The following is a 14,483-nucleotide window of genomic DNA, read 5'->3' on the forward strand; positions in this document are numbered from 1 at the left end:
AAATTTAATTTGTAGTTTTTAAATTTAATTCGTCGTTTTTAAATATAAGTTGTAGTTTTTAAATATAAGTTGTAGTTTTTAATTTAAGTTGTTGTTGGATTTGAATTTAAGTTGTTATAGTTTTTAAATTTAAATAATAAATTATGTTTGGCCCTTTGGCCCTCGGTTGGAGACGGTTTTTTGTGACAGGGCTAAAACGAGCCCTATGGCCCTTTGGCCCTCGGTTGAAGACAGTTTTCAGGCTATTTTTGGCTCTCTGGCCCTTTGACCCCTTCGGTTGGAAATGGTCAAAGGCCATCTCCAACCGAAGGCTGGCCAAATGGCTCGTTTTAGCCATCTGGCCTACCAAGAAATTAATATTTTAATGAACAATACAATGCCATATTTCTTACCATCTCCAACCGAGGGCTAAAGGGTCAGAATACTCGTTTTAGCCCTATCACAAAAAACAATCTTCAATCGAGGGTCAAAGGGTTATAGTATGGAATGTAAAGAATTGAAATAAAATGAGGTAATATAGTATGAAATGATGAAAAATATGTGACAAGTAATATAGTATGGAATGATGAAAAATATGTGAGAAATTGTGTAGGAAAAAATTAGAAAAAAAGGTCCAAAAAAGAAAAAAGAAAAGTGGGCTGGGCATAAAAAACAAAAAATGGGCTAAGACAAAAAAAAAATGAAATTGGGATAGCCGGCAAGCTAGTTAGATGGCTGGATTGAACCAGTCGGTTGGCCCTTTGGCCATTTGGCCATTTTTTATCCAGTGGGGCCCACGAGCCCTTTGGCCTGGCCATCGATTGGATACGGCTTTCAGGCAATTTTTGGCCCTTTGACCCTCAGGATCATTCGGTTGAAGATGGCCTAAAAGGCCATAGAGCCAAACATAATTTATTCTTTAAATTTAAAAACTATAACAACTTAAATTTTAAAAGGGTGAAAATGATGTGAAAAATGATGTAGGAATGACTTAGGTATTTATAGGAAAAAAGGGGAATTTAAAAAAATAAAAAGAAAAAAATTTTGGCCCAAAAAAGAAAAAGAAAAAAAAAGGACAATATTGTTGGATATATCCGACAGAAAATGTATTAATAATGAAAAATCCAACTAGGCCTGGGGCTAGCTGGATTGGGCCAGCTGGTTTGCCCTTTGGCCATTTTTTATCCAGTGGGGCCCACAAGCCCCTTCGCCCAACCCTCGCTTGGAGACGGTTTAAGGTGACCTCATTCATTCCATGACCTCCTCTAACAACCACAACCCTCGGTAACTAGTCTTCGTTTGTAGGTTTAAAAATTTAATTTCTCTAACATTACTCTTATAATATCCTCAAGTATTCTCCAAACACGTTAATTCTTTTTAAGGGGTGGCATACATGTCTAACCAAAATTTGCGAAAAGTAAAAAATAAAAATAAAACCGGGCCAAGGTGTTCATCGAAATCCTAATTCCTCCAGGTTCAGCGTGTGTAGGCCGGGAAATAGTATGGGCCTAAGACTGGGCCGCGTTGCTACCCTCGCAGCCCAGAGGTCAAACGTACATCCGCCAGCAGCCAATGGGAACCCGCATCCTATATAACCTTCACACTTTCACAAAACCCTAACTCTTGCACCCATTTCTCACTTCAGAGCCGCATTAGGGTTTCAGAGAGAGAGAGAGAGAGAGACCTCGAGAACAATGGTGTCTGGTTCAGGTATCTGCGCAAAGCGCGTTGTGGTGGACGCCCGCCACCACATGCTCGGCCGCCTGTCGTCGATCCTCGCCAAGGAGCTGCTCAATGGCCAGAAGGTCGTGGTTGTTCGCGCGGAGGAGATCTGTATCTCCGGTGGGCTGGTGAGGCAGAAGATGAAGTACATGAGGTTCTTGCGTAAGCGCATGAACACCAAGCCTTCTCATGGTCCCATCCACTTCCGCGCCCCTGCTAAGATCCTCTGGCGCACCATCCGTGGGTACGTCGTCTTTTCTCTGTTATTTTTTACCGATTTAGTGATTTAAGCATATGTTTAATTGAGGTTAGGCTGGTGGGTTTCTCTTGGTTTATTTGATTAGGTTACATTTTCTTATATAAATTAATGGAATTTATGAAACCCATATGGGATTTTGTTAGTTTTTATTGTTGAGTTTTTGGTTGATGATGAAATTGATTGTATTAATTCAGTAGGAGCAATAAAGTTTTGTTTTTGTTCTATTTTATAGTTTTTTTTTTCTGGTTTTAGTTAAGAGTTATGTAGTTCTTTGTTAGGAATAAAAAAAGTTCTTGCTTTCTGCTTTGTTCTACTGCTTGAGAGAGTTTTTTTGTGTAAATATGTTGAATTAGTTTTGTTATTACTTTGTTTTCCAGGATGATTCCCCATAAGACTAAGCGTGGTGCTGCTGCACTTGCTCGTTTGAAGGCATATGAGGGTATTCCACCTCCATATGACAAGGTTAAGAGGATGGTCATTCCTGATGCACTTAAGTAAGCTTTTTGACACCATGTTTTAATTTGCTAATTTCCTGCCTAGTTATTTTAGATTGTTTTGTTTTTCATGACGTGAATGTTTATTGTTTTATCATTTGGGAATCTTCAGGGTCTTGAGGCTCCAAGCAGGACACAAGTACTGTTTGCTGGGCAAGCTTTCTTCTGAGGTTGGATGGAACCACTATGAGACCATCAAGGTGAGAATCTCCTGCTTTCCTTGTTTGATTTTACTGAGTCTTTTGTGTCCTTATGCTGAGAGTTTCTCTGCAATAGTTTGGGTAAAGTATCAAGTTTTCTCTTTTAGTTCAAAGTAGTATACCCATTATTTCCTGTTGAATCAGATTGCAATATTAGTTGAGAACAATGTAGTTTCCGTGGTTTATGTATTTTCTCCCTCTTAAATGCACATGTTGTTCGCGCTTCTGTTTTCATGGTTTGGAAAATGGTTGCTATATGCTTCATGTTGCATGTCTGAGTGGTGGAGTCAACTAACATTATTGTACTATATTAGTAAAAGGCACACCCTTGGTTTTCTATCTTTATTAATCACTTATATTGGTCTTTACCTTCTGTTTTCTAAAGCTATGATTGGGTGAGGGATTTCTAAGTCTCAATTAAGGAATTTATCACAAAATATTAGATGGAGGGTGATTACAAAAAGCCCTCCTTGGCCATTACAAAGGCATATGAGGGGAATTTGCAAATCCGACTTGGAAGGTGTCATTTGCAAATTCCTCGTATGTACCTTTGTAAGGATCATACAGGGCAATATCTTAATCCCGTCTATGAACCTTTTGTGTTCCATTCTTTACTTTGTTTCAATCCCTTGAAAATTGGCAATTTCTCACCCAAACATAGCTTAAGTTCTAGTTATTTAGTTGTTTATATTTGGTGCGTATTGTCAATTGTTTATTATTCCTCTGATTTGATCCCCATGTGCACTAACACTTGTACTGAAAATTTGGTGTTTCACACTTCATATTAGAACTTGAGTTTTTGTGGTTTATCTAAGTTAGGTCTAGTACTTTCTGTGTTTGTATTATTGCATCACCAGAGCATAAATTCAACACGTGTCCATGGAACTCATATGCATGTTTTTTATCTTTGGGAAAGCGCTCTCGTTATGCAATGGAGAAGCATGAAGTTCACGCATTTATTTTACTTTCTTGTGCTTACTAATGTTAAACTACTGAATTTGTGCGTGCAGGAGCTTGAGAACAAGAGAAAGGAGAGAGCCCAGGTTGCTTATGAGAGGAAGAAACAGTTGAACAAACTGAGGGTGAAAGCAGAAAAGGTTGCTGAGGAGAAACTAGGACCCCATCTTGAGATCATTGCCCCCATTAAATATTGATGAGTAGAATGATTTGTTTGAAGATGATAATGTTGTTGACGATTGAGTTGCGGAGTTCAATTTTGTTCGTGTTATGACACTTCGTTGTTTGCTCTAATAGCTAAGTATTTGCGTAGTTGTTTCTGATACATATCTTTCACTTGTTTGGGATTTGGTATTCATGAAGTGGCTAAATCACTCTTTTATGAATTCGGTTCTTTTGCTTTTGAAATTACAAGAACACGGTTGAAATAGACACGAGTAACCCTATCAACATTTAAGTTTAACATCTGATTTAGTAATCAACCCTGTATAATGCAAGAGAGTAGGGGTGATCTTTGGTATATCCGGATCGGAAACAATTGGGAAACATGTCACTGTTGAGTTCTCCCAGGATTTTGTTCCTGCAATTGGACAATGCCATCTCAAAGCGGTTTTACCATATATCTAGTTCGATATGTTTTTTCAATGAACTTTGTGCCAGCAAACAAGAAATTAAAGATATGTATGCTAGTTCTATGTGTGTTTTTGCCAGCAACCAAGAAATTAAAGATATACATTAGCAAGGCCACAATAAATTTTTGACAGTAAAAACTGGACAAATTTCGTGCACGATTGATTTGACGAAATTTCATTTACAAGAGAGCAAACATTGTTAGCTTAATTGACCAACACCCTGAAAAGGGGGAGCTGTCTACCAAGGGCCTATGATGCCCAAGTCAGAAAAGTAGCACAGAGAAAAGAGAACTTGAAAGAGTAATTTCTTAGTAGTAAGTGACTTCCCGTTTTCTCCAATTGACTTCGCTATTTATAGGGAAAAAACCCTAGCAGGCAGCTGGGAAGGGAAGTTGTAGAGCATACTAGGTAGTCTTTGATGACGCAAGCTAGCCTCGTAATCCTGCCATCTAGTATTCTTGAAGATCCCGTCGGTAAGAGCACAAGTGCATTGGACACCCAAGGAGATAATTTTGTGGTCTACTCATGACGTCAAGGGTACAACCATTATATTGAGCATATAGTCTATGTGTCTTTTTCATATTAAATGTGGTTAATTTATGTCTCCAAAAAACACATCATTAGAATGTCCGACATGAATTTTAAGTAGCTTATGGCGTTGAGAAATTGAGAAGAAAAATAGGTTTCATAATAGTCTTTGTAAAAACTTCTAAAATGACTAAAATCAATGATGTGGTCATATTTTCATACATTATTATCATATATTCACTTTGAATTTTGTATATATTAATGGGTTAAATGCACTAAAATATTGTTTTGATGTTTAGGCATTTGATAGCGGAACAACCTGAAAAAGGAGAAGAAAATGACAATTTCAGGTGTCTAGAGTAATTTCAGTGGAGTACAACGGTTTTGGAAATCAAATGGACATGAAAACGCTATTCAATGGATTTTAGGAGAGAACTAAATTACTAGTTTTATTATTTCCATTTAGTAGGATGCATTTTTCCTTCTTGCCGTGGGTTTTATATAAGGAGGTAACTTCTCCTTATTAGGAGTCGGCCACTAAAACAAAAAATCATCGTATGTTGGAGGAGAAGGTTGCGGCAAAGAGGAAGAAAGCTAGAGTTATTTTTTTTCTTTTCTAGGGCTACGATGTAGCCTGATATGTTAATTGCCTTGTGGTATTGTTATTATCATGTGTTGATGCACAAAATCAGTGAGGACTTTGTTACAACAGAAAGTGTTAAGTTTGTGACCTTCGCTAAATTGCTCCGGTCACTAGTATGGATAAGTATGTAAATGGATAGAGATAGGGAAGCAAACACAAGATGTACGTGGTTCACCCAGATTGGCTACGTCCACGGAGTAGATGAGTTCTCATTAATTGGGAAGGGTTTACACAAGTACATAGGTTCAAGCTCTCCTTTAGTGAGTACAAGTGAATGATTTAGTACAAATGACATTAGGAAATATTGTGAGAGAATGTTCTCTATTTATAGAAGAGAGTTTCTAGTTTCATTCTGACATTAACACGTGTCGTGTTGTGATTGGCTTCTGATGTTGACACGTGTCGTGATATGATTGGGTTCTGATATCGACATGTGTCGCGCTGTGATTGGCCTCCTGGTTGGAGGGAAACTCTTCTGGGTCCTTGACGGTATAACGTTGACCGGTGCTCAGTAGTTTCGGGATTGGTCAAGTATGGTACAAACATCATGTTTTCTTCTTTATTGAGTAACTTTTGCTATACATAATGCTCTTGTTTTTTGTTTAGATGCTTGATCACCATCTAAATTTTAGTTAAGTTGATTTGATACAAGTTATAATAGATTATAGATGTCATACTTAACTTAGAGTTAGCTTCTTGCAATTGATACCATAAACACCTATTTGTAGATGTCATGCAATTAGGGTTTGTGTGATTTTTTCTAAGGATTTCCATAGAGCTTAATGGGTTCTTACTTGTTTAAATTCATCTAGATGCCATAAAAAAATCATCTAGATGTCATAAAGGGTTAACATGTAAGGATACTTTTGATGCAACCAGATGTCATGGCTGTTGAATAATTAAGGAAAATTGATCATCAATATCGGAGAACTACTTGGGCATAACATACTAAGGGAATTAAGTAGAATTTGTTACGGTGAATTCAAGTGCCCTAGGTCTTCTTTTCTTATGTTTTCAATTTATTAATGCATTTTATTTTCAAGTTTTATTTAATTTCACTTTAAGTCAAAATGTCATATATTTTCTGTTAAAGCTTCTCCATTATGATTGTTTCAATTTAGTTAGTAAGATTTTTAGAATCAATTTGATCTATGTGGGACGATATCCATGCTTCAAAGTAATACTATCATATGATTTGTGTACTTGCGAACACTACAATTCGAGACTTAATGAGGTTAATTTTGGTTATCTAATTTTAGCAACAATCAATGACTTTGTAATTCAATTATTTTCACATAAAAACCTTATGTCATAATTAAAAAAATAAACAAAATAGCATAGGGTAGTTGGTTGCACTTGATTTGAAGAACCTGCAGATTTAGTTAGGTATATGTTGTTTGACGATCATATCTTTTAGTTCCATCCATATTTAGGATTGTTGGGAGTTTGGTTTTCTTCCACACGCGAAGCCTCGCTCCACGCATACAATTTTTGTAGAGTACATGCTCCACTATTGGAAACAAACTATTGAATAAATCAAACAAAAATTCCGAACATGAAATGCATGAGAAGTTAAAAATGATGTGTGTTTTTCATTTTTTTTATTTTTGTTTCGTGTTATCCTTCACTTCATCACTTATTAAAAAAGAAGAATATGTTTAGAGGCCTTAATATGCGAGCAAGGGTTGACACTTGACATTAAGTAGTAGTTTTTTTTTATCCTTTTTCTAGGGTGGGAAAATAACAGAAATGGAACCCTTGGAGGGATGGAGAGCAGTTATTGAAATTATAACAGAAAACGACTGTATAATCATTTATGAGTAGTGTTAGGTCGACAAACGTTTTAGACCAAATTTATAAATTATATGATATGTCATTAATAAAAAAATAAGCACGTTACTTGACATTGAGAGCTGTGGACTAGATGGGATCAGACCTTAGGGAATGATTGAATTGGCAGAGATATGCAAGGCATGACTTGTAACCTATGAATAAGGATAAGTTAGAGAACCCTTTCTATTGTGAATTCATAACGTATCATGTTCATTCATGTCCATCACACATTTTGACACAACAAACAATAGACTGGACTCAAGTCCATTTTAATTGATAATAACCTATCACAAACAGCCCACCAAACAAGCCCCTAAGTAATAATCTAATTATTAAAAACCACGTCATATGATATACAAATTATAGTTTAAGTTGATGATCTCCCTAGCATTACCTATTACTTATTTTACAAGAAAATGGTCCTAAAGTTTTCAAACACTAATATTATTTTAACAAATTTGTAGCAATTAGCACTTCAATTAGGCAGGTAAGGCTCACAACCAACAATTATAAGGTCAAAAACTTGGTTTACCAAATTTATTCAGAACTTACCTACCACACTTTGATATAGTGCGTTTTCATCCTACAAAATAACAAAAATTCTAGATTGTTCGACTCATTTGAGGAAGAAACTTGGAGAGTAGCCAAATGTCCTTCTCAGATGTTTTTGCTTGAGAGGGTGGAAATTTTAAGGACTCAATGATTTTCAACCTCAATTTTGATGGCCACAAAGAATTTTGTTAGAGCATACTTGTGCATAATTTTTTAAAGAAAAGCACGATGTATATTATCATATTAAAATAAAAACAAATTAGGTTTCGGTCTCTAGTTAATAACGAGCATTGACTAAAATCTTACTAATTTTCAATTTGTGACCAAAATTCTTGACTTTTTCACATTAGACTTCATAATAAATATTGAGAAATGCTAAGCAGCTCCTGCAAAAGTGAGATTTTTCATGAATTTTCTAACACATCACAGTTTAACGTAAATTATTATGCCAATATTATGAACCATTGTGCGAAAAAAACATGAGGGGATAAAATGTCCATAGAGAGTCCCACTTTTGAAAGAGTATTCTTAACATTTCTCATAATTTCTTTTACACGACAACAATTTTTATTGGGTATTGAAAATAATACTTATTCATTCGTTAATTTATAGAATTGTTGGAAAGTTGTTTATGGTAAGTTTATCAAAATTTTGAACGACTTTTTCTTAACTAATCAACAAGATTATCTAATTTTTATTTATATTAAAAAAAACAAGATTATCTTCATCGCCCAAATATGCTATGGGGTTTTATTTTTATTTTTTTTTAATCAAATGATAGATTTATTAAATTAAATGTTAGATTAGAGAATCAATGGAGCTCAAATCCACGTTGTAGTGCAAAACAACACTTCTCCTCACCACTGTTATAAAGAAACCACTTGCGCTATGGGATTTAGCATGCCACAAAACTTTAGAATCGAGGTCATCCACTAGGGGAAAGTCTCGTCTTTCTCTTTCAAGCTCACTTTTGTTTGCAACTTTATTTTATCGCTCATCCTACATATTTCAAAATTGTACTCATGAATCACTATCCCATGACTTATATCCCCATATATTATTATTGGTACATTATTTTTTAGTTGCTTCTGTTTATGCAATCATACTTACATGTGTATGTTCTTTTTTGTTGATTTGAAAATGTATTCATGCAAAGTGTATTTGAAGAAATTTATTAATTTTATTAAGCATAATATCTATTAATTATTATTATTATATTTTTTTGAATAATGTACCCACATTTTTGGTTTGAAGAATCAACCAAATGCATTGTGGTATATTATTTTTTTTGGGTTGATTTAATGAATGTACCCATAGTTATTTTTATATGTAAACATGATTTTCTACTGATTTTGAATTTTCTTTCCATAAGGTGGGGAGTATAATTTTTATTTTTGAATAATTTTAATCCCAAAATCATGGATTTTATTTAAAATATCATTAATATAGGCAACTACAAATCCAATTTTAAGTTTAAAAATAAAATAGCTGACATGGAAATACAATAATACTAATAATCAGAGACTTGGATCAAACACTAAAAATAAATAAGATTTCAATCAAAGAACATTGGTAGTTAGAAATCGCATCCAAATCTCCCACGACATAAAATGGAGAGGGCTTCAATCACAAAAAGTGGACGTGCACCAAACAGATCAGTTATACCTATTCTCAAGAAGTAAGTTGAAAACTACATCAGGTAGTTATTCAAACTAATTAAACATTTGTGAACTTGTTAAACCATATCTAGCCGATCTATACGCAACTCCATTTGCGTCTCTTCTGACATGAATTGGTTCAATTAAGTTGGCTAGAGTAATATGTTATTTCTGCACTTAAGTTCGAATATTTATCTTATAATTTAGATGATATTAGTGCATTTTGTTTGTAAAAATGAGTCTCAAACCCACTTAATACAAATAATACGTTTGCATTTGAGCAAATTTTAATCCGGAAACAAAATATGCTAAGTTTGGAAGGCTACTTTTTTTTTTTGCTTTCATTTTCTTTTTGAACAAACGATATTATCTACACTAAAAGGATGAGAGGTGGGCTTAGTCTCACAATGAGCTAGTAATAAAGTAGTTCAAATTTGCTTTTGGCGAGAATCGAACCTAATACAACTGAAGAGAAATATCACTAGACCGTAGTACTAAGTGACATGTTTGAAGGCTACTTAAACAAATCTAATCAATTTGTGTCAATATATCAATCATATATTGCAGTATCTTCCATCTTTAATTATGGGACATGGCATGGCAGGCCTACCTCATTAGAAGAAAAAAAAAATTGCTCCTAAAATGTCTATAAGCAGCATCTGAAATCATGAGATTTTATTTTTATTTTCTTTCTATATATAGGCAAACTGTTATTCTTTTGATTTACTTGCGCATTATTCTTTTGATTTTCTTTCTATTTTGTAATATTTGTTTGTACAGTTAATTGGAACTTTGGTCTTTCAACAAAAATATGTGAGAATCGGTTCCTACATTTATTAAAATGTGTAGTAGTTGTCATTTCACGTGAAGCGAAGACCTACAGATGCTTTCATTAGAATATACGACTATAAGAGGAGGGTTCAGGACAAAAAGGATAGAGGAAGACCTAGGAAGACTAGAGACTATAAGAAAATATATGGAGTATTAGAGCTAACGGAAGGCTTTGCGCAAAACCAAATATAACTACATTTTAGAATTTATACAGCAGATTTCACTTAATAGAATAAGACTTAGTTGGTGTTGTTGTTACTTTTTTGTTACCTTCTTTTGTTGATTTTCTAGATCTTCTAATTTCTGCAACAAAACATGTTCCTACTTCCGCACACTTTGATGTAGCCTGAAGATACATTTTTTTCCCTTTATAATTCTTTAGAAAATACGTAGGAAAGGAAATAAAATCAAATAATAAATTTATGATCATTATGGTACATTCTTTTATTGAGAGACCTTTGACTTTCCCACATTCCCTCCAAATCCCACTCTCTCAATGGCATGCTTTAAATACAAACATATGAATGCACCAAGCAAACATTGAAAACCCCATTTCTTTTCTGTTCTGCTCTCCCCTCTCTTCTTCTCCACACAGCCAGATATATATATATATATATATATAGAGAGAGAGAGAGAGAGAGAGAGAGAGACACACACACACACACAGAATATACACGAGCTTTATATATATACTGTTGATTTTCTGCAATTTAATTTTAATTAGGCTCAAAGATGTCGTCGTTTTTCCAGTGTGTTGCCCTACTTTTAGTAGGTCTTGGATTATTTGGAGAAGCAGATGCCCAACTGTATAGAGTATACGGCAATAAGAAGATTGCTTATTACACCACCACCGTTGATAAATCCGGCCGTGGCGATTTCACCTCCATACAATCTGCCATCAATGCTGTTCCTAAAAACAACCGGCACTGGGTTTCTATCAAGATCAAGGCTGGCACGTATAGGTATTTTCATTTTCTTTTTCAACTTTTAAAAATCACTAGGTCGTACCCAGTGCACAAGGCTCCCGCTTTACGCAGGGTCTGGGAGAGGTGAATGTCGGCTAGCCTTACCCCCATTTATGGAGAGGCTGCTCCCAAGTCTCGAACCCGAGACCTACCGCTCATGGACGAAGGCACTTGCCATCACACCAACTTTTAAAAATCACTAATTATAAAAAAGAAAAATGATTTCGACACCATTTTTTCCGTTCATCAGCACACCATTGTTAATCTGTGGGATTTAGATGGAACAAATTAAAGGAGAATCAAGGGACATAACCACATAAATAAACAAGAGTGTACATACAAAAGAATAAAAAAAATGTGTAGAAATCGTTTCCCGTTATCTAAATTTCTTGGCTTGTTGTAATTTTGTGTGTATCATATGAATAATATTGCAGGGAAAAAGTGACTATCCCGAGTGATAAGCCGTACATAATTCTCAAAGGAGAAAATAGGCGCCAAACACAGATTGTTTGGGGTGATCATGACTCACTTGCACAAAGCCCTACTTTCGCCTCTTTCGCTGATAATATCATTGCCAGATCCATCACCTTTGTGGTAATTATATATATTCCCTCTAATTCGTTCTATTAATTTTGTTTAATTAGATTTCTTCAATTTTCTAATAATTATATGCAGAATTCATACAACAACCCTGTGAATAGCAACCCTCAAATGCCGGCAGTGGCGGCGATGGTAGCCGGTGACAAGTTGAAATTTTATCGATGTGGTTTCTTTGGGTTGCAAGACACTTTGTGGGATGTTAGTGGTCGTCACTACTATAAGCTTTGCACCATCCAGGGTGCGGTCGATTTCATCCTCGGCAGTGGCCAATCCATTTTTGAGGTTACTTCATACTTTAATTACGTTACCCCTTAATTTCAAACTTCAATTTTCAGAAACATGCATTCACACATCAATAGCTAACAATCATCTACACTATACAATACAGAGTCTTGTTGAGGGACCCAATTTATGACCTATACATAGAATTATGGATACGTTGGTGAAAAAGTTGGGTCACATAGCACTATGTTTCTTAAATACATAAAGGCACTCAATGACGATACATATTTGATCGTTTGGATTTGATCCAATTGTCAACGATTGTTGGCATTGAATGTCTGTAGTTACTCATGAAAAAAATGTTACTCATGAAAAAAATGACATACATAGCATCTGCTTATCAAATAACAATCTATAGCACATGATACGTTGTCGATATGTCATTACTATTTTGTTGAAAGAACATTAAATAGTGATTTTTTTTTTAATGTTCAACATGTGTAGAAATGTTCCATATCAGTTCTTGGTGGAGCTTTGGGACGTGGTGTGGCGGGTTTTATCACAGCACAGGGAAGAGACAACCCAAAGGATCCCAATGGGTTTGTGTTCAAGGATTGCAAAGTGACTGGTACTGGTTCAACCTTCTTGGGAAGGCCATGGAGAGGTTACTCAAGGGTCATATTCTACAATTCCAATTTCTCAAACGTCGTCGTTCCTGAGGGCTGGGCTCCTTGGAATATGGTTGGCCACGAGTAAGATCTCTCACCCTTATTATACTAACACTACCTTTAGTCACATCAAATTTCACCAATCCTTTCATTTTCATAAATGTAATCCTTCCAAATCATCGAAGTAACTAAATTTGTTCACCAAATAATGTATCTGTACATTACAAATACCTTAATAGTTTGTGCTAAGTAATGTTTCTGTTTGACTTAGATTTGAATCAAATAAACATCATCATGCATGCTTTGCATAACCCATTTCCCCTTGGTAATACCAAAAGATATTACGAGTGGGGAAATTTGAGCAGAACCACACAGTGAGTCGGCCATAGTTTGGTATATGTCCAACTCACCATTCTTAGGAAGCGAAAATGAGATATCATATTTACAAATAAAAAAGAATACCACTAGACTATAGTACTACCGACAAACATTATTTTGATCCTTAAATGTATACAACTTAATGTGATATGCAGAGAGCAATTGACGTACGCAGAGCAGGAGTGCTATGGACCAGGAGCCAACACTTCAAAGCGAGTGAGTTGGGAAAAGAAGCTTAGCAGTGATACAGTGCAGCAGTTTGCAAGCTTGGAATTTATTAATGCTGATGGATGGCTCAGTGACCAGCCATTCTAAATTCATTTTACTTTAATTTTATTTAATTAAATTTCAGGAGAAGCGTTATTGCCTGCATGTCTTGTAAAACACTCTCAATTTCTCCATTGTATTCCAACATTTCGAAGATTGCTCGTGAAATTTCATGTCAAATGTGTTCAATGTTCAAAGAATTGTTTGCTTGTCCCCATTTGGAATTGGAAGTGATTTATTCCCCTTCTTCTATTTTAAAGTCAAGTTTCGACCTCTTCTTATTCATGTTGTACAAGTGCCGAAACAATCTTTATGCGAGAGTCGAAGCCTCAAATGGAGAATTGAGAAATTTTTCTGATTCAGATCATCGTTCAACGTTGCAGGATGTGAAGAAGACCCAAGAAGATTCATAAAATAACAAATGTGGTAACACTGCAGTGAAGTTAGTTTGTTGGTACCATATTATATTGAGCTTCGTTACTTGGGCTTTCAGACATTGAGCCCATGATTTATGTAAAAATGGCTCCTCCCAAAAGAGCTCTAGCTTCGAAAGCTTAATTTATAGAGCTCCAGCTTTGAAAGCTTTATTTACAGAGCTCTAGCTTCGAAAGCTTCATTTACATAGCTCTAGCTTCGAAAGCTTCATTTATAGAGCTCCAGCTTCGAAAGCTTCATTTACGAAAGCTCCGGCTTCAAAGCTTTATTTACAAAAGCTTCAGCTTCAAAGCTTCAGCTACAAAGCTTCAGTGCATGATATACAAAGATTGCATCCGAACAACCGCCACTTCGGCCCATACATGGATTGAATTTGAAGTCTCCAGCCAACAGACTCTCTTGACTGAAGACTTGGGGGACTACTGTTGGTACCATATTATATTGGGCCTCATTACTTAGGCTTCCAAACATTGAGCCCATGATTTATGTAAAAAGGAAATGTTGATACACAAAACCGGATGGGTCTTGGAACAACGTAAATCCGACCGTGAATCTGCAAAAAAGTAAAGAACACAAGATGTATCGTGGTTCACCTCAATATTTGGGTTACGTCCACACTGATGTTGATTGTATTTCTCTGTATGAATGTATGGATTACAA

At 35.4% G+C, this 14,483-nt stretch overlaps 2 protein-coding genes across 2 annotated transcripts; both read left to right on the forward strand.

Moving 5' to 3' along the window:
* Positions 1–1,563: 1,563 nt before the first annotated feature.
* On the forward strand, positions 1,564–3,997 carry LOC103411581 (large ribosomal subunit protein uL13w). Its single transcript, XM_008350208.4, has 4 exons — positions 1,564–1,945; positions 2,338–2,454; positions 2,567–2,654; positions 3,665–3,997. The coding sequence occupies exons 1-4, from the start codon at positions 1,674–1,676 to the stop codon at positions 3,806–3,808; spliced, it is 621 nt and encodes a 206-aa protein (XP_008348430.1). The 5' UTR covers positions 1,564–1,673; the 3' UTR covers positions 3,809–3,997.
* A 6,833-nt stretch (positions 3,998–10,830) lies between these two features.
* Positions 10,831–13,605, forward strand: LOC103411583 (probable pectinesterase 29). Its single transcript, XM_008350209.4, has 5 exons — positions 10,831–11,250; positions 11,688–11,847; positions 11,929–12,135; positions 12,580–12,827; positions 13,277–13,605. Exons 1-5 carry the CDS (start codon positions 11,021–11,023, stop codon positions 13,434–13,436), a joined length of 1,005 nt encoding a protein of 334 aa, XP_008348431.1. The 5' UTR covers positions 10,831–11,020; the 3' UTR covers positions 13,437–13,605.
* The last annotated feature ends 878 nt before the right edge of the window (positions 13,606–14,483 follow it).

This window comes from Malus domestica, chromosome 04 (genome assembly GCF_042453785.1).
Source record: "Malus domestica chromosome 04, GDT2T_hap1".
NCBI lineage: Eukaryota > Viridiplantae > Streptophyta > Magnoliopsida > Rosales > Rosaceae > Malus > Malus domestica.